Raw genomic sequence first — 25,209 nt, 5'->3', positions numbered from 1 at the left:
GAGTTCTCTGTGCTAGGTTTCCATATTGGAAGAGTGAAAAGGAGGCTCCATGTCACTAAAAGTCTTTCCACTGACCCTAGGTGTTTGGAACTCTCCCTGAGATCCCACTTGAATGTGATTCCACAAAAATAACAAGAAGTAATAATAATAATTAGAATAATAAAATCCCAACCAACTTGCAATATAATTTCACAATCTATTGTCTGAGATTCTAAAATACAAAAGGCTCTAGGAAATTTTTCTAAAGCTAAATTAGCAGCATGAGCTGACCTGAATGTGCATGAGAAAGTTTTTTTCATAATCTTGGTTTATTCTATTTGATGAAGCTATTTATATATTTTGCCACAGAAATGTTAAGATGTGCTGATCCATGCCCTCAGGAGGTATTAATATATGATGTATGCTCTGAATTTTCTTTTTAAAACCCCAAATTTCTGAATACATTGGTCTCTAATGTTTTTAGATAAAGGCTTAGAGGCTTGTACTGACATGTCAACCCATCAAGCTTTTTAAAGCCAATTGAAGATGTTCAGTTCTTGGGGACACACTACAAGTCAGCAATCCAAGAGCAGGGGAGCAGAAAGACCAGAGCACTGAGGTGGTGGCACTGGAGTCCTTGGAGTGCCTTGAACAACATGGGGAAATCATCTATGCTGAGCTCACATGGCGATCACCTGTCCGTAACACTGAGCTTTTGTGCTTGTCCCTGGCTTTTGTAAAGTTATAGCTGATTAATGCTACAGACTTTCACTGAACAAGAGGGCACTGGAGGTGCTTCCAGGAGGCAGAATTTCAATAAGCAGCTGTTCATTCTTGTGCAGTGATCTGTTGAAGAGATTGGAACTGTTTTAACTCAGAAAGGCCATCATTTTTTTCCATTTAAATATTTTCTCAAAGAGCATGTAAAGAATTTGAAAATCCCTGTCACTGTCCTTTCCAAAGAACCCCCTTTTTTGTGTTTGACTACCCATTTTAAAGCTTGATTATGGGACATTTGGAGCCTTGTAAAATTCTATGTCCCCAAACTGGAGGGATATTTTACAAAGTAGAACTGCTACATAGCTTTTCTCTTTCAAATGTCAAATTTTCAGGGTTTAACAAGAAGAGATTGAGTCAGCAACTGAAATCACATATTTCTGTATTTCTCAACTGTCCAACTATATTTTCATATCTGTCACAAATGTACGTTTCAGGTGATTAGTATGAAACCCAAGTATTGGAGAGAAAAAAAAAAGGAATATTTATGCAGAATTTCTTGTTCCCTTTAATATTTAAAATATGAGTACTTTAGCAGGAGTGGTCAAAATAAGTTAATTCAAGACAAGTTAACCTTGTGTTTTATATTGAACATTATGATAGGCTGAATAATGCCCCTCATCTACCCAAACATGTCCTTTTCTTGAATACTAGAAATTATGAATATATTAATTACCTGGCAAAGGGAACTTCACAGATGTGATTGAATTAAGGACATGAGTGGGGAGGTACCAAGATGGTGGAGTAGTAAGCAGCAGAGAAAGAGCCTTTCTGAGTGTTGCTGTCCAGATGCTGGAATATAGCAACATCAGGAAGACAAGAAGGAGAAAGCGGTCCCCTGGGCCCGGAAAGGAACTGAGGCCCAAACTGAAGCTCACAGAGAGAGTGAAGCGGGAGACTTCAATGAAGAAGATGGAGGTAGCAGGTGAAACCTTTTCCCTGAGATGGGACTGACTGCATGAGAGGAGTGGCTCAAACCTGAGGACATACAGTGACTGCTGGTGACACCAGAGGGTCCAGCAGTGGAGGGAAGCAGTGGACTTGAAGACTGTACATGGTGGTTGTGAATGCTGAGGGCTCAGTTGTCATGCAGGAGGCAGCGATTGGCTGCGAGCCATCATGGAGAGGGGCTGGCTGAGCTCAGAACTCAGAGTGGCTGCTGGCTCCATCTAGTGCCTCCCAGCTGGGCCCAGGCCCAAGGAAGGTGTGCTGATGGATGCATGCTGAATGAGTCTGGTCTTAGCCAGAAGGCATAGGCTCACTGAGATTATCCATTATTCTGCCAAAAAGCTACTGCTGGCTTGCTAGGATAGATTGGCACAGATTGGGACTCTGTCTCCACATACTGTTTACCAGCGACAGCAGAGAAAAATGTGCAAGTGTACTTCTTTTCCCCTCTCTCATTTTTTTTGTTGTTATTGTTTTGTTTTTTTCTCTTTCATTACTTGATCTTGTTCTTATGAGTGTGAACATGGTTTGTAGCCTCTTTGTGCTTGTTGTTCTGTTCAGTTCTTCTTTTTATCTCTTCCTTCTCTCTTTCCCTCCAGTGTTATGCTCCATTTTTCCAAAGTTAGGGTGATCCCCCTTTGTCCTCCAGCCTTACTTCTAACCTATTCCTCTTCCTCTACCTCTCTGTTTTTTCCTTAACCCCTTTTAAACTTTAACCCCTGACCACAAAATTAACATATTAAGGACTTAGCTACTGCATATAATTTTCTCATCTGTTATAGATTTTGTTATATAAGTACAAATCTAGTTTAGTTGGTTAAAGGTGGTACATTAATGGTTACCTCAGTTTGTCATTTTCTAGGCTGTGATTGTTGCTACTGTTACTGCTGATGGTATCACTTTAGCCAAAAGTGATAAAATTGGTATAAACAGCTATTTTTTCTGGTATTGTAAGACTGAGATTGACTAAGGGTCAGAAAATACTGTGGCACAGTGCCAAAGAACTAGGGACTGGACCAAACAGGCAGCAACTTCTCATCAGCAACAAAATGAAGATGTAGGATCTTGCAACAGATTCAAAACTCAAAAACTAGTTACACCTGGAAGATACCTCAGAGACGTACTCATTTCCTAAGGGTTCTAAATACTAGCAATAAAACAGCCCACCATAGGCAATTTATAAGCATTACTTCATGAATTAAACTAAAAAAAGAAAAGAAAATGAGAAGATACTTAACCAAAATGCAACCCCAGACATCCAGTTCATCAAAGGCAAACCCAGGGGGCAATCTGAAAGCTACCCACCTGGCCTCTCTGAAGTAGTAATTACAAAGCAATTGAATAAGGCTCTAGAAAAAATCAATTCAGAAATGATTTCTCAGGTAATTGCAAAGATGGTGTTCACAATAAGAACCATGCTTAGTGATTCTAGAACAGATACAGACAAAAAAGAGGATTTTAAGAAAATGATGGAAGCCATGAATGTTAAGCGTAGGAAAGAAATGGAATCCGTAACGCAGATTCAAGCAGATAGCCAGAAGAATAAAAGTGAGGACAGGATCTCAGATATAGAAGAGAAGCTTGTAGTTAGCAATGATGAAAAAAATATTTCTTAAAAATAGTGAGGGACCATGAGAAATCAATCCAGTAGCTGTTACATGAGACAAAGAAGAATAACTTAAGATTTATTGGAGTCAATAAAAAAGCAGGAGATATCATAAATTATATATTAAAAAACTTTTCACAGATGTCATGGCAGAAAACTTCCCTGGTAGGGAAGAAGAATTTGGCAAACAGTAGCTGAGGCATGTAGGACTCCAATTAGCCATGATCAAAAATATCTACAGCCAGGCATATCATACTCAAGATTCCAGAAATTCAACACAAGAATAGAATCTTAAAAGATGTTAGGGAAAAAAACCAAATCATGTATAAAGGAAAACCCATCAGAATTACAGTTGACTTCTCAAACCAAAGAGATCTTGGAGTGAAGGATTTTAAGTTCTAAAGGAAAAAAAATCTTCGACACAGATTGATATACTCTACAAAACTATCTTTCAAAACTGATGGATAAATAAGATACTTCCATGACAAAGAACATCTGAGGAAATCTAGGAACACTGAACCAGCACTTCAAATATTCTCAATGACATTCTAGAAAGAGATAACAAGGACTAGCTTTCCATGAACCCCAACAAAAGGAAACTAGCTGGCAAGGCAAACTATTAAATAGAGAGAGGGAAAGAAAAGAGGGGGAATCAACAATAGGAAAATAACATGACAAGACTAATCCAATACACATCAGTTATAACCATCAATGTTAATAGTCTCAGTCCACCAATCAAAAGACACAGACTGGCAGAATGGATCAAGAAGCAAGATCCAACAATATGCTTCATACAATGAAACACCTTTAATTCAAAAAGAAATTCATAGATTGAAAGTCAAAGGATGGAAAACCATACTCTATGGGACAGGAACCCAGAAAAAAGCTGGAGTAGCTGTTCTATTTGCAAACAAAGTATATTTCAAGCCAAGAATGGTTAAGAGAGATAAAGAAGGTCACTATAGCCTTGCAAAGGGAACAATTCAAGAGGAAGCGATAACAATCATAAATATATATGCAATAAATACCAGTGCACCCAACTATATAAAACAAATATTAATGGATATGAGAAATCAAATAAGCACTAATACAATTATATTGGGGGATCTCAGTATCCCACTGGCACCAAAAGATAGATCAACTAGACAAATAATCAATAATGAAATATTATAACTGAATCAAACTTTTGAACAATTGGACTTAGTAGATGTCTACAGAGTGTTCCAGCCCACAACATCAGAATACATATTCTTCTTAGCTGCACAAGGGATATTCCTCAAAATAGACCACATACTAGCTCATAGAACATGCTTAAGTAAATGCCAAGGAATCAAAATTATCCAATGCATATTATCAGATCACAGTGCAATGAAACTGGAAATCAGTGGCAAAAGAATACACAAAAACTTCATAGACACATGAAAATTAAATAACACCCTCTTGAGCAACCAATGGGTCGCAGATGAAATTAAAAAAAAACAGACAATTTCCACTATTAAACAATAATGACAGTACAACATATCAGAACATATGGGACACAATGAAAGCAGTCCTAAGAAGGAAATTTATAGCAGTAAGTACTCATATCAGTAAAACAGAGCAAGTGCAAATAAACAACTTAATGGTGAATCTCAAACTTCTAGAAAAAAAAAAGAGCAGGCTAAGCAAAAAACTCTTATGAGGGAGGAAATTATAAAGATCAGAGCAGAAATTAATGCATTAGAGACCAAGAAAACAATATAAAGAATCAATGAATCAAAGAGTTGGTTCTTTGAAAGATTAAATGAAATCAAAACAGCCTTAGCCAAACTTATCAAGAAAAGGAAAGAAAAGACTGAAATCCACACAATTAGGAATGAAAAGGGTAAAATCACAAAGGACCCTGCAGAAACCCAGGAGATCATCTACACTTATTTTGAAAAATTGTATTCTAAGACGGAAAATGCAGAAGAAATAGACAGATTCCTAGATACATATGGGTTGCCAAAGTTAAATCAAGAAGCTATAAAAATCCTAAATAAGCATAGATCAATCAATGAAATTGAAGATGTAATTAAAAACCTACTAACAAAGAAAATCCTGGGCCCTGATGGATTCACTGCTCAATTCTACATGAAATTTAGAGATCTAACACCATTACTTCTCAAACTCTTTAATGAAATTGAAAGGGAAGCAATACTCCCAAATTCATTCCTGGAAGCAAGCATTACCCTGATACTAAAACTGGAGAAGGACCCAACTAAGAAAGAGAACCACAAGAAACAACATTGTAAAAATGGCCATACTCCCAAAATTGTTATACAGATTCAATACAATTGCAGTTAAAAGACCACTAATATACCTCACAGATCTACAGAAAACATTCCTAAAATTCATCTGGAACAAGAAGAGACCCAGAATAGCAAAAGCAATTCTGGGCAACAAAGACAAGTCAGGTGGCATCACAATCCCTGACTTGAAATTATACTACAAAGCTCCTGTGGTAAAATCAACACGGTACTGGCAAAAACCCAGACCAAAGGCTCAGTGGAAGATGCAGCTATAAACACAAACACACTCAGTCACCTTACCTTTGACAAAAGACCAAGCAAATTCACTGTAAGAGAGATAGCCTCTTTAATAAACGGTGCTGGGAAACTGGCTCTGCATGTGCTCAGTATTAAAATTGGACCCAGATCTTTCACTATGCACTAAACTAAATTTAAAATGGATCAAAGACCTAAATATTAAAGTAGAAACATTAAATCTACTGGAAGGTAGAATAGATAAAACTATTAAATGCATTGGTGTAGGCAAAGCCTTTATAAATAAAACTCTGATCATACAGGAACTATCACAAAGAATCAACAATTGGGATCTCATCTTATTAAAAAGCTTTTGCACAGCAAGAGAAACTACCAACAGAGTAAGGAGCCAGTCCACAATGTGGAAAAAATGTTTCCAGCTGTTCTACGAACAAAGGATTACTATTGCAAACATATAGAGAACTAAAAAATATCAGACCTCTCAAATTTAAAGACCCTATCCAAAATAGGCAATCTGAGATCAATAGCCATTTCTCAGATGAAGAAATACAAATGGCAAATAAATATATGAAAAAATGTTAAACATCATTGATCATTCAAAAGATGTGAACTAAAAAACAATACTAAAATTTCATCTCACCCCAGAAAGAGTGGCTATCATTAAGAAACCTACCAATAACAAACGCTGGTGAGGCTCTGGGGAAAAAGAAACACTTCTTCACTGTTGGTGGGAGTGTACACTGGTGAAACCACTGTGGAACTTGGGGCAGAAATTCCTTGAAAAGCTAAGATTGGGTGTCCCATTTGATCCAAGTATTCCCCTGTTGAATATCTTTCCAGAACAATTAAAAACATTGTACCACAGTGATATATGTACATCCATGTTTATAGCAACAGAATTTGTTATAGCTGGATCTTGGAAACAACCCAAATGCCCATCAACTCAGGAACGGATTAAAAAAATGTGGCCTTTTTATGCAATGGAATACTACTCAGCTATAAAGAAAGATACACTGGAAACTTTTATAGGTAAATGCATGCAATTTGAAATCATACTCATAAGTGAAATAAACCAGATGCACATGTGCAAACATCATATTGTCTCCCTAATGTGAGAAGCTGAAAGAGTAAATAAGATTCAACATGTACAATAGATATTGTAAAATGGGTAGAAACTGTTCAAAAGAAAAGAGAAACTGGGATGAGGGAAAGGAGAAAAGGAGTAAGGGAAAAGATATATATATATATATATATATATATACACACATATATATGTCTATACACACATAACAACAGTTAAGACGGTTATACTACTTATCTCTCTTAGTTCATTGAAAAGAAAGGTTTGTGCTAATATTGTTTGGAAAATTAAATGCCTATATCTTGTACGCTGAGTAACTAATTTAAAGATAATAATAGACAATATATTAACCATTATCACCCTCCTATTACCTTGTTTTCAAATTTTGTTATTTCTCTTTAAAATAAAAAATTAAGCATAGGGTTATCTGTGGCTCCCCAAGTATACATGGTTCCTTATAAAAGAGATGCAAGAGGATCAGACTGAGAGAGAGATATAAGGAGTGAAACAGAGATTGGAGAGGAAAGATGAGGATAGAAATGGAAGAAGGGCCCATGAAAGAAGCCATGAAGGAGGGCTCCATAATCTGGAAAAGACAAGGAAATTGACAGCCACTTGGAAAAATGCAGCCCTGAAACTGACATCATCTGGATTTTAGCCCTGTGAGGACTATTTGCATTTTGGACCCCAGAACTGTAAGATAATACATTTGTGTTGGTTTTGACCTCTGAGTTTGTGCTAATTTGTTATAGCAGCAATAGCTAACTAATACAGGCCATGTAGCAAAAGAAACTAGGACAATTAAATTTATGGTATGAATTTAGGGATGTGTGAACTAAAGAGAGTTATCATATATTGTTCCCATTTCTTTGTTCTATATAGTCCTGCCCCATGCCTAGTACAAATGACTGGGCATAGGCAAGCCTTTGTTGCCTGTGGTATGAAACTTGTGTGATCTCATTGAAAAGATGAGCTTGCCCAGTTGCCCAGATGGGATGGCCATTTTTAGATGGTAGATTGGGTACTGAGAGAAATGGTTCTGAAAGGAGGGGAATATAGCTGCTGTGTTGAGAGAAGCAGTGTCTTGACTACTTTTCTTTCATTGCTGAGACAAAATATGCCCAAGATTAAGGAAGGAAAGGTTTATTTAGCTCATAGTTTGTGGAGGATTCAGTCCGTAATCAGCTGGCTCCAAGGCAGGGTGGCATGGCTGAGAGGCAACCATTCAAGGCTGCGGAAGACAGCAAAAGCAACAAGAGCAAAAAGGAGGAGGAACAAACCTCTTTCCCTCTTTAAATTGCATGTCAGCTACCCCTCCCCTGGGCAGGTGTAACACTCAAACCCCTAGTTGAGCACTAGACAATGAACCAATCACAAACTTTAGATTCTGTTGCCTCTGAAAAACCTGCCCCCCATGATTGCATGAGGCTTTCAGGGGGACATCCAGACACAAACCATAATAAGCTGGGATAGAAGAGACTGCTTCCCCTGTGAGACAAAAGTTTTCTCAGCTCCCAACTTCAGTTCCATTGAATTGAAGTAGTTTTTATTTTATTTATTTTAGTTTATTTTATTATATTTTATTTTTGTCACTGAGTGGCTGATATATTCCTATCATCTCAAATAATGCTCACTATTCTTCACCCCTACCACCCAATTACCCCCATTTCTACCTTTATGTTTGAACTAGTCTGGGCTGGTTTATTTTCCTTATACCTGGGAGACCTTTGACTCAAATGAACTTTATATTTATAAATCAGCATAAGTGAATCTAACACAGAGAACATGGTATTGGCCATAAAAAAAAACTTGTAGCAGTTTTAAGTGTGTGTGTGTATGTGTGTGTATGTGTGTGTGTGTGTGTGTGTATGTTGAGACAGGTTTGCTATGTTTCCTAGGCTGAACTGTAATTCATGAGTCTTCTGCCCTAACTTCTTGAGAACTTAGGTATAGGCATACCCTATATTGGTGAACAATGGTCATTTAAAAATATACATTTAGTCAGAGAATGAATTATCACTAAACTGTACCAGTCTGGTAAATAAAGCTAACTGCCCTCTGACAGTTTGTTTTCATTTGATACTCCTGACAGTCATAAGGTGGCACTATTAACATTCCTGTTTCACAGGTGAGGAAATTTAGGTGTTCAGGTCAAGTGATGTGTCCATAAGCCTTTCACTGAGTTTGTGAGTGTGTTGCTCCACTTTAAGATTCCTGCTCTCCTGCCTCATGTTGAAGTTTTATTACAGCACTGGATAAACTGCAGAAGCCAGAAGTGAAGTGGTTGGTTCTGGAATATTAGCTATTACTTATACAATTCTCTGTTACTTAACTTTTATTTATCTTCAGTTCAACTCTGATTATTATGTTGTTTGACTTACATTGACCATACATCATTAATAATCCCTTCAAAATGGAAAGTAAAAAGATTCTGCTATCATGATCTGGCCTGAAGGAGGCAAATGTTAAGGCTTCTGAAATAATCACATCTTTCTGGATTGGGAACATTTGTTAATGTGAGAAATGTAGTGTTCAAATAGGAACAGTTTGGTCTTTTCAGTGAGACAGACTGGGATTAAATGCAAGCTGTGCCATTTGACAATACTAAGACTCTCTGAATATCAGTTTTCTCGGTCATTTAATAGGAGTGAAAATGCCCATCTCTTGGGCTTAGTACTAGGATTAAGCAAAATGCATGACATCTGGTACATATAATATAATTTCAGCAAAAGAAACTCAATATTATTTTTATATTCAAAGCCAATGAAAAGATTGGCTAGGAAAACCTTCACATGTACCAATACCAAAATTTTGCCATCAGATTATTTTTTAAAATCTCATTTTTAAATGAGGAAATGTGGCTTAACAAGGTCCAGATATGGGTTAGTGGAAAATTGCTTCATTGAGAGAGCAAAGGAGATCTTTATAAATGTTGGTGAGTGTGTTAATTTTCATTTGCTACTGCAAGCAAATTATCCCAAACCTATGTGCTTAAAACCACACACAAAGCAGGTGTGATGGCACATGCCTATAATCCCAGCACTTGGGGGGGGGTGAGACAGGAGGATTGCTGTGAGTTTGAGGCCAGCCTGAACTACATAGCAAGATCCTGGCTCAAAAAACCAAAACCAAACCAAACCAAACCAAACCAAACCAAACCAAACCAAACAACAAAAATAACCCCCACATATTTGTGCTCTTAGAGTTCTACTGGTCAGAATTCTCACATGAGTCTCTTTAAGGATCAAATCAAGGGGTCAGTAAAGGTTTCTTTCTGAAGCAGGGAGGGGAGAGTGTGTTTATTGGTTCCTTCAGGTGGTTGGCAGACTCCACTTCCTTTAGGTCATAGGATAAAGGTCCTCAGCAGGAGACCGTGTTCTACTCCTGGAAGCCACCCTCATTCCTTGGCTTATGAGTTAAGTCCTTCTCGAGCTGCCATCTTCTCCCAGCTCTTGTAGGATCTTTCTGACCTACTTTTCTGTTATATTCTTCTACCTATAAGGACACATGTGGTTATACTGGGTCCACCTGAACAATCTGGAGAAATCTTTAGCTTTCAAGATTAATCACCTTAATTACATCTGTAAAGTTTCTTTTTGTTTAAATAATGTATTCATCAGTTCCATGGATTAGGGATGGCACCTTTGAAAGAATGGGTTGCTCTATCTACCAAATAAGAATAGCGTATGAATGTGTCTCCCAAACATGGAGTTGGTGCAGATGATTTACACTGTGTTCTAATTTGCAAAATAAGCAAGTTGTTGTTAAAAATACTTATTTAGATGGACAGATAGATGGACAGCACATGATTGTGCAGTTTGGCTTCTGTCTACCCTGATTACCTCTCTCTCTCCTCACTTTTCTGATGAGCTGCTCTCACAGTTCCCAGAGGGAGCTTTACTCTTCTAAGAGAATGAATACACAAATGATGACCAGGCAACATATGCGAAGACTGACCCACATAAAAAGCCAGACAGCCAAACCACAGCATCTGTAGCGGTCAGCCCCCTCCTAACTAGCACTTGGTCAACAACTGGAGCTCCTATAATTTTTTGTCTCACTTGCTGCTGTCTTACTTCCAACTCAGGACCAACCAGAGAAAGCCAAAGGCAGTATGTGCCCAAACCAGTGATGTAGGATGATTCACTTCTAGCTGGCCATTTTCCAGCTGCTCTGTGCTAACAATCTCCAGTTAGAGCACGCCTGACCTGAAGCCCACCCCCATTTTTCCTTATATAGCTTTTCTTCTTTCACTGCTGTTGAATATCTGCCAAATGCAGTTGGTAGTGGCTGACTTTCCTGCTATAGTAAACCAAATAAATAGGCAACATGTTGTGCTCATATGGGTTTTTTTATTTTTACATGTTCTTTGGTCTTCCGCACATTCCTGTCCCCTTTTGATCTCATTGAATAACTCCTTTCTTCTTGGATTATATGGGTAATTTATATTCATCTTTTAAGCATCATTTTTGATGTTACTAATAATAACAATAACAATAATAATTATTACTAAAATGATAGCTGACCTCTGCGAAGATCTTACCATATGCTAAGAATGGTTGTAAATATGTTCAATTTATCAACTCATTAAACTCTCATAATTTATTGATGTAGGCGTCTGTTAATTATCCACATTTTTCAGAGTGGAAAGATTATTCAGAAAGATAAGTAACTTGCTGAAGGTGAAGAAGCTGGGACAAAAATTAAGTATCCTGATGCTGTAGTTACCTTTGGAAACCACTGTTAGTATTGCTTTCAAATACCCTGAGATTATGGTTGGTTAAATAGTTCTCTGTACTTTGTCTTTATATTGGACCATTGTAATGGTCTGTGTTTGGATGTCCCCTCAAAGCCTCATGCAGTCATGGGGCAGGCTTCTAGAGTTGATGATTGATTCATGGTCCAAGGTTGGGATTATGGTTATGAGTGCTACACCACTCTGGAGTGGGTAGTTTGCATACAATGTAAGGGAGGGAAAGAGGCTGCTTGCCTCCACTCCTCCCCTTTGCTCTTGCTGCTTTTGCTGTCTTCCGTTGCCATGAACTGTTTCCCTCTGCCCTGTGCCACTCTGCCTTGGAGCCAGCTGAGTATGGACTGAAACCTCCAAAACTGTGAGCTAAATAAACCTTTTTTTTCTTAAGTTTGGGTGTCTGATATTTTGTCTCAGCAATAAGAGAAAAGTGACCAAAACAACCATGTTGTACTTGTCTATAAATTTGCCTGTAGTTCCTCCTGCTTTGCAATTTTACATATGACTTTATAATGTCCATCCAAGAAACCACTTCTTTAGAAAGAACAGCTTCTCTCTTTCATGCTTCAGTTTCCTTCACATTCTTAAACATGAAATTATGTACAGTACTACCATCATCATCATCTCCTGAGAAAGCCCCTTCCAATATAAGAGTCATCCCGAGGCTGCACCTACTGTCTTCTTGGCTTTTTTCCTGAGGCAGAGTGTCTTTCAACATAATAACACTGTTCTTGATTTTGCAGTAGTTCTGTAGGCACTCTTTCCCACATGTAGCCCTGGAGACCCTGGAGAAATGAGTTGAGTGAGTGCCAGGGGTGGTTATGGATTTACACGGACTATATCAGAACTTTAGAGCACACTCCCTAGCAGGTACTCAAAATGTCTCAAGCCTCTGGCTACATTTGCTTGGAATGCCTATCCTGGGACAGATGCTGAGCTCTTGTTTCTGTCCAGCAGGTCTTCTTTCTTAGACTTGTGAGACTAATAGATCTAGAAAAGTATTAAGGTAGTCATCTAATCAATTCTTTTACTTTAGGTTTAATACAGTTGAATTTCATTCATTCATTCATTTATTCACTCACTCAAAGAAATCTTTATTATATACTAAATTTCAACAGTGTTCCAAGATTTGGGAATCTCAAGGCAAACTGGATAGCTAAGACTCTTTCTCTCCTGGGACTTGTATTCCAGTAGGATAAAGAAACAAAAATCACCACCCAAGCAGCTAAATAAAACAATTCTGATAAGTGGGAATATAGTTCAACATTTGGTGATAGCAACTTGTACAAATGTATGTTTCTAAATAAGTATCCTTGATCAGCCAGTCAGGGAATCTTTTCTTCTTTTTTTTTTGAGAAAGGATCTTGCTATTACTATTTAGCTCAGGGTTTCACTATGCAGTTCATGCTGGCCTTGAACTCACCACTTAGACAAGGTTGGGTTTGAACTTGAGGTGAGTGTCCTGCCTCAGCCTCCTGATCTCTAGGATTACAAGTAAATGCCACCATGCCTGTAGTCAGGGAATTCTTGACATTTCCTTTCTTTCTGTTGATTATATTGAAGAAATAAATAAATCTTATTTTGTATAAAAATTATCCTGTTCAAAGTATTCCCAACATACTGAAAATAACTTTTTTTCTTGTATATTTTCTCTCTTAGGAATTGACTATTACAACAAGATCATTGATGATTTATTAATGAATGGGGTTACACCTGTGGTGACACTCCACCACTTCGATTTGCCTCAGGCTTTGGAAGACAAAGGTGGATGGTTGTCAGATACAATCATTGAAGTCTTTGACAAATATGCTCAGTTTTGTTTCAGTACCTTTGGGGACAGAGTCCGGCAGTGGATCACCATAAATGAGCCCAATGTTCTTTGTGCAATGGGATACGATTTGGGTCACCTTGCTCCTGGTGTTCCTCACATTGGGACTGGCGGTTATCAGGCAGCTCATAATATGATTAAGGCTCATGCCAGAGCCTGGCACAGTTATGATTCTTTATTCCGGGAAGAGCAGAAGGGTATGGTGTCCCTATCGCTTTTTTGTATCTGGCCGGAACCGGCAAACCCCAACTCAGAGTTGGACCAGAAAGCTGCTGAAAGAGCCATCAACTTCCAATTTGATTTCTTTGCTAAACCTATATTCATTGATGGCGATTACCCTGCACTTGTCAAGTCCCAGATTGCCTCCATGAGTGCAAAGCAAGGCTATCCATCATCAAGGCTTTCTGAATTCACAGAAGAAGAGAAGAAAATGATCAAAGGCACTGCTGATTTCTTTGCTGTGCAATATTACACAACTCGCTTCATCAGGCACAAGGAGAATAAGGAAGCAGAACTTGGCATTCTTCAGGATGCAGAGATTGAAGCTTTCCCAGACCCTTCGTGGAAAGGTGTGGGGTGGGTCTACACCGTGCCATGGGGAATACGTAAGCTGCTGAAATATATTAAGGTAACTGCATGGTGTGTGTGTGCTTGTGTGAAGGGCATAGAACAGGCAAGTGTAATTACACATATGGAACTGGAAGAGGGTGATTTTAGGCACTACCATATCCAGTTTGTGGCTGAAGAAGAGTAGATTAGCATTTGAGTTGGTGAGGGTTAACTGGCTGGTTATTTGCTTCAAAGACAGTGTTCAAAGTTAGAACTTGCTGTTAAAGTCAGTTGTAGCAATGAGAGTAGCTTGGATATACTTGTCAGGCTGGTGTCATAGCTGTGATTATTATAAGGTATTTTAAGAAAAGTGGTAGCTGGATCCTTTCTGGGTCCCTGCTATGCTACATGGCACCCAGGTAGCTGAAATTAAAATTTCAAGTTAAGCAGCTTCAGGACCCTTCCTATGGAGGGTTGAGATTGTAGCTGTCAGTGAGACCAAGGGGTTAAGGAATAGTGACAATGAGCAGATGCTGATGAGAAGAAAGATATTTCTGTCTTCTCATTATAATAAGAGTCATTTGACTGTCTTCATGGACATTTGCACAGTTTTGCTTTTCCATTGTTAGTCATAAAAGGTCAGCGCGTGGAAAATTAAGTTAATAGGGTCAGTGCAATTTGATGAAAACTAGTTTTGGGGTTGTAGCTTCAAGAAGATAGAGGGTAATGCACCTGATTTTATGAGCTTTTTTAAAAACATCTGTTTGGAATAAAACTTCTGCTGTCTTGTTCTAGGACGCGTATAATAACCCTGTAATTTACATCACTGAGAATGGGTTTCCCCAGTCTGACCCCCCAGCTATTGATGACACTGAGCGCTGGGAATGTTTCAGACAGACATTTCAGGAACTGTTCAAAGGTACCATTTGAAATGATGAAAGATCAATTGTGCAAACTTAATATAATTTTCCCATGTGCTTATTTGCATTCTGCAAAGACCAATGATTTTGAAAGTTGAAATTCATGTAAATCAGTGTAAAGCAATATAATTAGAAGAGGGGGGAGAAAACTATTTAGGAAAGAGAAAGGTGAAGATTTTGGCCTAGCTTCAACCCCCTGAAATCGAATCACATACAAAGCAGCTGTCTTCAGAATTTTGTGCCCTCTGGGTAAAAGGAACAAAAATAGAAGGAAAGAAAATCAGTTATTGCAAAAAGTTAGCACTGATCAACTGTACTGTGCCTATGTGCATATTGTCATATCCTAACTACTAAGGAATGAATTGACAGAATTTTTCAGGGACCCAAATTCAGCATTTATACAGTGAAGTTCAACATGGCACAATCCTTCATCAATGTATGTTCTATTTAGTTTGGAAGAACCAGCCCTGCTAGAAACAGCTTTGTGTCATACAGAATATGTGAACTGTGTTACAATATTGTCATTCTTTCTTTGCTTCTCTCCATTCTTTTCATATTTGAAAAGAAATAAAAGGGATAATATTTAATTAATGACAAACATTTCCAGACCAGTTAGCCTCCCACCACATCCTTTTAGATTCCTTTTTGGAATATTGCTGTGTGGGACATTGTTGCTTCCTAAATCTTCTTTTTTCTCTCTATAGGGGGTCATATCAAAGCAGCAAGGTTCAGGGCAAGATGAGACTTTTAATTTCATAATTTTGTCATGATGCCATACTCACCTCTTATTATTGTATTGGAAAGGTCTGGGAGTTATTCTTTTTTTTTTTTTTTTTTTTTTTTTTTTTTTTTGAGACAGGGTCTCCCTGTGCAGTTCAGACCAGCTGTGAGCTCACTTTGTAGCCCAGGTTGGTCTCAAACTCGCAATGAACCTTCTGCCTCAGCCTCCTGAATGCTGGGATTACAGGGGTGCACCACCACACCCAGCTAGTCTGGGAGTCATTCTTTCCAAAAATATTTCATATTATTTTGGAATCAATCAGAAGGAGCTTTGGAAAGCAATGCCAAGTGGTCTCTTTTTATAACCTGAAATATACTGATTGGAACCCTCACTCAGGTCTGGTGTTTATTGGCAGGGGGCAATTGAATTCCTACAATTTGGCCCCAGCAAAAGAATTCTTTTGCATTATGTACAAAGTTAATTCTTTTGGGTGGCATTAACCTTCTGATAAGAAAGCCTGCAGTCTTCTGAGATTCCTTCCCATTTCTCCCTGTAGCCAGGTCCTCTTTGCAGTGAACATATTGATGTTTGTAGATTTCATGCTAAAGGACAGGTAGATTTATCAGGCAAGTTTCTGGATGGATACAGGAAGCACAGATGACTTATCTAGAGTTGTATATGTACATTTTGGAAAAGGAAGAAAAACAGAAATTGGGCTTTTTAATTTCCCATTTGGTGATTTGTTTAGTGCTAATCATATGAGGACATTTTATTATGCTTTGAAACTGTTTGAATTACTTTATGCAATCCCTTAGATTTTTAATGCTAAAAATTCAGTGATGAACCCATAAATGAACTGATTGAAATATAAAGGCTGGGTGTGGTGTCATGCTCCTCTAATCCTAGCACTCTGGGAAGCTGAAGCAGGAGGATTATAGTTTGAGCCTAGTCTGGGCAACTCAATGTCTTAGTGAGATTCTGTCTCCAACTTTAAAAAGAAAGAAATAAAATGGCTGGGGATACAGCTCAATTCCCAGTATGGCCAAAAACCCAAAACCAAAAACCAAACAAGCAAGCTGAAAATGTGAGAACAGTTGGGTTTCTAAGGGACAGGAGAGAGAATCGGGCTAACAAACAAAATCTTCCTTGTCAAATATATTCTATTGCGTGTTTTATTTGAAGGAAAAGTACAGAGTATGCCCAAATTATGGTGGTTTGACTTATTATTTGTCAATTTCGTGATAGAGATCGTGTTTGTTAGAGACTCAACCTAGAATTCTGACTTTTGATCTTTCCCTGAGCTAGTGCTTTTCAGTTCCACACTCTCACTGCTGGGCAGCAACAGACAGCCACCGTTCCCTCAGCCCTGTGATCACTGAGGGTGATGAGAGACACCACAGTGTACTATTTGCCAAGCTATGACACGCAGTAGATTAAGTGTACTCGGTGCATTTTTGACTTTCTGATGGGTGTGTTGGGAATCTAACTCATCATAAGTCAAGAAGCAACTTGATTATGCCTTTAAAACATCTGTTATTCTTAGCATTTATGGTGTCTTCTGAATCTTAACAATAGTTTATCTGTATTGATTGTAGCTAATAGATAATACTATTTTTGTTTAGCTTTTTAAAAAACATATATATGGTATTTAAAAATGGAAAGAAATCTACACATTGCCAAGAAACTGTACACAAGTACATTTATTCTGGACAAGATATAGTGACAGAGTTTTTCATGCATTCTTGTAGTAGGCACCAATGATTCCTTCTGTGGTAAAATTCTTTTTCCTTGTAGCAAACCCCGTCTCTTCTATAATCTACCCACTTCTTCTTATCCATATGTACAACACAGGGTCAGTTTGGCAAGTGCGATAAAACACGGCACCTGTCAAGTGAAAGTTGATTGGCCTATGTGTAGTCATGTGACATGAGCTGAGCCAATCCAAGCTCTTTCCTGGGATTTTGAATTTGGACTAATCAATTTGTCTCTTAGATTTCGGGGGTGAGGTGCAAGTTTAGGAACATTAGTGGCTTTGTTCTGCCGTATAAACTTAGGTGCAGTAAGAAGAAAAGATACCAATGCTTTAAGGAAAGTGGAGACAAAAATAAGAAACAAAAATTCCCTGACAGTGCTCGAACCTCAAATGCCAGTTTTTCCCCCAAATTCAGCTGCATACATGTTCTTATTTCATCCTTAAAAGGGTGATATGAACATTTTCCTCCTGCTTTACAAAAGAGGAAACTGACTTTCAAAGATCCTAACTCATTTGCTCAAATCACAAAGTTACTAATTAATACTTTCTGGAATAGGAGAGAATGTGTACATTTTTGATATTATTGTTTTGGTGTTAGGTAGGATCTGTGAGTTGAGGGCTTTCTGAATCAAAGAGCCTTTTGTCCTCCCTTTCTTTATATTTGGTACCTTGGCCTCCATATATCCTTTGGGAGTGGTTTTGCTGTCTCTAAAATAACCAGTCGTTTCTATGACCTTGGACAAATCTTGGGTACCCCATGTATTACTTCTCATCAGAAGAGCTGAGCTGAACTGACTAATCGATTTTCTGAGACTCCTTTGAGGTAGTGCTGATGATCTTCGTAGGTAAGAACTTTCCTAGTAGGAAGCATCCTGTGAGCGATTAAAACTAATCACAGGCCACTGAAGACATTTGCGGGAAGCACGGCAGGTGAGGGCCCACCAAAACCCAGGGTGTCAGATGGATGATGGCTTTGTGATTCCCAGGAACAAAGCCTTCCCTCCAACATCACGCATATGGACAGGCACATAATGACACTACAGTTGGATCAATGGTGTCTGCCTGGCAGGCTAGCGGATCTCTTTAGGTAAAATCCCACAGCTATTAATTGAGCAATAAAAAAGTAAGCTAATAGCTAATGTTTCTGTTTCCTTTAGGGAAAGGAGAGGATGAGGGAGAGGGAGAAAGATGAGAAGGAGAGAGAGAAGAGAGATGGAAAGGAGTTGCTTTTTTAAGGCAAAAGAGAAATCAGCTAGTACCTCTTCATCATGGTTTTATTTGACTGTGTTTAAACATTTGAAAATAGACCACATTTCAATTAATGCAGATATCAGAAAGGCAACACTGAAACCTTGAACTAACATAAGCCAGGTTTGTATTCCAGCTCTGCAAGTTTCCCAACAGAATATTTCCCCATATCTGCTTGGTTTTCTCTCAGTTTTTGGGAAGAAGTTCTGGGTGCATGCCATAAAATTGATCCTTTGACTATTTCAGGTCTGGATGTTAGGGAGGAGAAGGCAACAACTGCACTCCTTATTTCTGAGAGATTACTAGAACTGGTAAAAAATCAAGGTGTTGACAGCAAAAACATGTCGTGTATCTGGGAATTGCTTTGTCACAGAATTTTTGTATGTTTGGGATTAAGTTACCTTCAAATAACATCATATGAATCTTTATAAAGTATGATAAAAATATGCTGAAATTAAAAATAACTATAACAGTAAAAGACACCTTGACATTAACCCCCTCAAAATGCTTCCCCTTGCTTTAAACACACCTAGTCTATCATTCTTGCCACTTTCTGAAGCAGTTTTAAGTTCTCTTCAGTGAGTGTCTGTAGTTGTGACTGCCTCAATACCCTGAATGGATTCAATCCACATTTACCTTTCCTAGCCATTTCAACTTTAGGAATAAGCCAGAATTCTGACAATGCCAGATCCAGTGAATAAGGTGGATGGGGACACACCATAATTTTTAATATAGCAGATATTTCTGTCAGGGCTGGGGATTTAGCTCAGTGGCACAGCATCTGCCTGGCAAGCACAAGGTAGTGAGTTCGATTTCCGGTACCAGAAAAAAAAAAAAGAAAAAAGAAATTGCTATAAATATTTCACATTGAATCAGGATGGCCACACAAAGACACTCATGAAAGAGGACTTCCAGAAGTGTTTCAGAAAGTGACAAAAATAATAGGATAAGTGTTTGAAGTGAAAGGGAGTATCTTGAGGGAGATTAATGGCAATAATGATTTTAAATTTTTAATTAAACATACATCTTATTTTCTGATCATACTTTGTATTCATAAAATTAACACTAGTGTTCACTAGGCCAGGGCTGGGGGCAGGTTTGACTTCATAGATAAACATATGGGAGAGGATACTGCTTTAAACTCCATGTTGTTGTGTGGTGGGGAAGTGTGTGAAGCCAGGGCAGGCTGCTCCAAGGCTAACACACTACCTACTATCTAAATTCTCCGGTGTTCATCCTGCTGCTCACACACACCCAGTATTTGTTAACCTCAAGTTTGGCTTACAATATTCCCTCCGCTCAGAACTCCATAACCTTTTCCTTTTTCCCAGCCCAGTCCTGATATCTGGAGGAGATGATTGTGCTTGAGTCCTGTAAGACATGAGTTTGAGATTTGGTTGTGTTACTTCCGAGGTCAGTAACATTAGAAAAATGCTTAAGCAGGCCAAGCTTTAGTCATCTAATCTCTAAACTGGGCATAGTAAGAACATCTGTTTTCTAAAGGTTGGTGAAAAATGAAAAGAATGCTTAGAGCGTTAAACATGCCATAGTACTAAGGATCTGCAAATGATGTCTAATTTTGGGGGAAATGGGGTTCATGGATCCATCTGAGGGCTGGAGCAATATTTTCCATAATTAGATCTTCATCCCAAGCACCATGCCCATTACATAGCGGTGTTCTACAGATGTTTATTGAATTTGGTTGCGTCCATCAGGGAAGGGTTAGTCCAAAGATAATGAGAAATAAATGATGAAATGATTGGGAACTACATTTTCTTTCCCTAAAGAAATACACCCTGCACAGGAAGAAAAAAAAATGCAGCCTTCTGGAAAGTTTCTGAGCCAGCCTAACTTTCCAGGCAGGCCCATGCCTGAGTTAGCACAGCGGTGGATGATTGCAGGGAAGGTTTGTTAATGACCAGTTTTAGGCTTTTAATGACAAAACCCCTCAGCAAGATGTCATCGAAGTTATTGAAGACTTCACTGAAAGAGTTGAAGCTGATACATTGTAACAAGAAGGTTATAAATCTTGCAGCTTGGATATACCACCAAGACAAGATGCTGAGCACAGAATCACCCTGCTGGTGGCTGTCAGCGGTCTCCCTCCCCCGTTCTCTTCTCCTTCCCACCGAGAGCAGGGGAAGGAGAAATACATCCATTTCCCAAAGTGGTGCAGACCTGGCAGCCACCTGCCTAAGCCAATTTCAGATCACAGAGGCCCATTTAACTGGACAAAATGTGTTAAGCACCTGTGTTTTTCTCAATGTGCATAAAAAAATTCCTAAGAATGAAGGCAAGATCTCACTGACCTTTTCGAAACACTAACTAATTAAAAATCCTTTGCAGGCTCAGAATGGAGACTCAGATACCTGAACATAGATTCCCACACTATGTCTATTGTTTCACTGCTTCTCAAAAGAGACTTTTGTCAGCCTGACCCTTATGAAGCAGCCCTCTTATAGTTCATGTAGGGCCCATATGCAATATACATGTGTGGCTTTGGGTGTATGTTAGGTAAGATGTTGGATGGACTTGGTACTTATGCTAAAGGCTGCTCTTGGCTGAAGTGAATGGCTTTCAAAGAGAAGCCAGGTCAGAACAGAGGAAAAAGAAAGAAGTTTGATGGCTGGGTGCAAGATTGTTAGTGGGTGACAGTGTGTAGTGTGGGTGCCACTTGTGTTTTTTGTTAATCTTTACAAAGCAGTAAGTAAAATTTGAATATATTTTTCATGCGCAACATTTTGTTTTGAAATCTGGGTACATTTTGCAATGGCCACCTCAAGGTAATTAACTCATCTCGGATACTTTTTCTGGTGATGATATTTAAAATCTCAGCAATTTTCAAGAATACAATACTTTGTTACCAACTATAGTCACCATATTGCAAACAGATCTCTCTCCTCCTAACTGGAATTCTGATTCCTATCAGCTATTCTAGTCTCTACTTTTATGAGGGCAACTTTTTCTTTCTTTTTAAAGAGAATTTAAAAAAAACAATAAAAGTGATACAGAATTTCAAAACAAGACGATAGCAAATTAGCAATGGTTATTATATGGCATATCGTTATCTTCAAAGTAGTTGCTCAGATTGCAGATATGGGCGTGCAAAATTGATCAAACAATATAAGCACTAACTGCTCCTTTCAATGTACTAATAGAAATTAGTAGTACAATTATCTTAGCTATCTTGTGTGTATATATGTATATATATATATATATATTTTTTTTTTCCTTCCTTCTTTTCTCCTTTCCCCCATCCCAACTGTTCTTTCTTTTGAGCTGCTTCTGTCCCTTTCAAATATCTGTTGTACCTTTTGGATCTTATTTACTCTTTCAATTTCTTATACCAGAGAGACAATAAAATGCTCACACATGCGAGTCTGATTCATTGCACTTATGACTGTGGTCTCTGGTTGCATCCATAGTCCCCCATGTACATGAGACCATGCAGTGCTTGTCTTTATGTGCCTGGCTAGTTTCACTTAATATAAAGTCCTCTAGGTTCACTCATGTTATGACGAGTGACAGGAGTTTTGTCCTTTTTACAGCCGAACAGCACTTCATTGTGTATAGGCCACGTTTTCCTTATCCGTTGTGTTTCTGGGCACTTAGCTTACTTCCATATCTTGGCTATTCTGAATAGTGCTGCAGCGAACATGGGGGAGCTGAGTCTTTTCAGCCGACTTGATTTCATTCCCTCTAGATAAGAACCCGAGCGGATTGCTGTATCATATGGCAGTTCTGTTTGTTTAATTTAAAAGTCATGAAGAAAACAATTTCCTATATCAGTGTCCTGTGTACTTAGAATACACATAAATTTAGCCAGAAATTACAGAGCTAATGTAAACACACGTATCCTGGATGACTTTCCTCTAGTTTTCCCCTATCTCTAACTTCTACCCGCTACTCTCCGGAGGAGTGTGGCCAAGTAGAAAGCATGTCTGCAGTGGGTCTGCAGGGCTGTTTGAGCGTTGTACTGGTGCGCCTTCAGGAAAGTCATCGTCAGGAATCCCTGGGTGTCAGCTTCATTTCCTGTGAAATGGGATGATCTTTACTGCTATTCAGCATAATCCAAAGTCAGTTGTAGAAACAAAATCATTTATGTCTATGTATAGTTGGAACACATTAAAATGTTCGGTATTTTTCTAATATTTGATATACATTTCACACTTTTGTTTAGAGATATCCATGATTCTGGCCACAATACGAACTAGACTCTAGTATTCTTCATGCTGAGTGAAGGGGCCAAAGGGTGCCCATTATTGAGACTCTTTCAAAATCGGAAGTAGCCAGATTCTATTTTTATTTTCCTGCATGCTTCTAAATTGCTATGATGGTGTGATCCGCTTAAGGGTTCTTAGAGACAATGTACAATGGCCAAGTTTTTAGAGTAGTGTTTAGGAAAACTGAAAGTAACACACATTTGCACACATACACAAGCGCACACACGCACACATTTTGTAAACTGCGTCACCAGTCTGGTCCAGGTGAGGCTCGATCGGTGTCAGAGGCATGAACAACTTCCACCGTGTGTGCTTAGAAACAGAAGCAGGTGTACCTGCTTCACGAGCACGGGCGGCATCCTAGGGCTCAGCAGAGAAGCAGCCGAATCACACATCAGATGATCTTCCTTTGTGCTGAGTGGAAAGCATGACTGCTTGTCTTCCTTTTCTGTACTTTTCTAATACCTATGCTGTGCCCCAAATGATGGATACCCCCTTAGGTAAAAAAGTTTCAGCTGAACTTGAAATCATTTCAGCTGCTCTGAGATAATAATTACTTAAAGTCCTCCACCACCTCGGGCCCAAAGAGTTTAAAGAGCACTATAAAGCCTGTTTAAAAAAATTCAGAGAATTCCAAACTGACTGCTTTTTTTTACAACGATCTGTGCAGACTGTTGTGTGATATAGTAGCCAGTAGAAACTCAGCTTTATTTTGATAACTATAAAAATAGTTTTTTTTTTTTTTTTTGGTTTTTCTCCAGTACCGGGAACCGAACTCACGACCTTGCACTTGCCAGGCAGGTGCTTTGCCGCTGAGCTAAATCCCCAGCCCCAACTATAAAAATAGTTACACGACTCAAATAATTGGAGTTCAACTTAGCTGAAATAAACTACCTTTACTATGAAGAGTAGACTGAAGGAAAAGTAGGAAATGGGAAGAGGAAGGATTCAGTAATGATTTTTGAAAGTGATTTCAGGAAAGAGCTCGCTTGGCATATTCAGATGACGAAAGCCATGCTAGAACTGAGGGAAGTAGAGGTCTCGGGTTTTTCCCAGGGTACAGCAAAAAGGTTCTTTTAACATCTGCCCCCGTTAGCTCTTATTTCCTGATCTCCAAAATAACCCTATTACACCGAACCAGTATAGCACCTGGTTATCTTGGAAATCAAAAGGCCTTGCTTTGGGGAGAGCCCTCTAGATCCCCTCTTGGGTGGTGGGCAGGGGCTGCCTGGGTGATGGTATTGTGAAGGATTCTGCTGGGGCAGTGCAGAATGATGGGAAAAAACAGAGAAAAGTTTGTGGCCGGGTGGTAGCCAACCTGCTCGGGAAACCCACGGTGAGTTTTCCAGTGCATTCACCAGTGGATTTGCAGCGCTGATTATCAGCTCCTAGGTAGTTTTGATCTTACCAATTCAGCCCCCCTCTCTGTTGCTCTTATCTGTTATTTTTATAACTTCAACATTACTCATGCTGGTGGGTGATTCTGGAATGACATAAACTTTCTTTCTGTCAACTTTCCCAGACTTGTAATTGTGTGAATTACTGGGTAATGACTTCCTATTTTTTCCAAAGGAAAGCCTGATGCTGTGTGGAAGAAAATCAGCAATATTATAAATAAAAACATTACAGAATTGGTAACATAACTGCTTCACGGGCTCCCTGATTCACTATGGCCTTGTCACAATAAACTTGGTGAATAAAACAGTTGATTAGAGGGAACCTGAGGGACACTTTGATTCTTCAAAACAATGTACCCATTATAGTCCTTGAATGGAAGGAAGATAACCATTTTTAGGAGAAAATGGAAGTTGTTAAAAGGTATAAGCACTCATGGGCAGAAACAATGTCCACAGAGACTTTATTTACCTTTTTAAAGACAAAATTCTGAACAGAATAAAATTTTGAGGCTTTGAGCTACTTGGTATTCAGTAAGTACTCAACAAATGTTTAATGAATGGCAAGGAGATTGCTCTAGATTAGCAGGAAAACTGAATTAGTTCTGGGAAATTTAGTGAAGCATTATATTCATACCATGATTTTTTATTTTTAAGAAAGTGGTAGATGGTCTGTATTATTGCAAAACAATTTCCATATACTGGTTTGCATGAGTGGGAACTATATCCTTTTGTTATTAAATGGGTTTGGGTTAACAATACATTTTCTTGCTAGGTTTTTTTTTTTTTTTTTGTTTTTGTTTTTGTTTTTGTTTGTTTTTTGGTTTTTCTCCGGTACCGGGAACCGAACTCACGACCTTGCACTTGCCAGGCAGGCGCTTTTGCCGCTGAGCTAAATCCCCAGCCC

General features: G+C 38.6%; 1 protein-coding gene across 2 annotated transcripts in view; it reads left to right on the top strand.

Annotated features, from left to right (window-relative positions):
• The window catches only part of LOC102027409 (cytosolic beta-glucosidase), a 113,989-nt gene that overhangs the window by 39,077 nt on the left and 49,703 nt on the right, over window positions 1-25,209 (top strand). Inside the window, exons 3-4 of one of the 2 annotated variants that reach the window (XM_013503306.1) lie at window positions 13,326-14,122; window positions 14,839-14,962. In XM_013503306.1, coding sequence (XP_013358760.1) covers window positions 13,326-14,122; window positions 14,839-14,962 — 921 coding nt within the window. The remainder of the gene's footprint in view (window positions 1-13,325; window positions 14,123-14,838; window positions 14,963-25,209) is intronic. The other variant, XM_013503307.1, reaches the window with a different exon arrangement.

This window comes from Chinchilla lanigera, unplaced genomic scaffold (genome assembly GCF_000276665.1).
Source record: "Chinchilla lanigera isolate Chin_1 unplaced genomic scaffold, ChiLan1.0 scaffold00079, whole genome shotgun sequence".
Taxonomy (NCBI): domain Eukaryota; kingdom Metazoa; phylum Chordata; class Mammalia; order Rodentia; family Chinchillidae; genus Chinchilla; species Chinchilla lanigera.
This window is presented reverse-complemented; position numbering and strand designations above follow the sequence as displayed.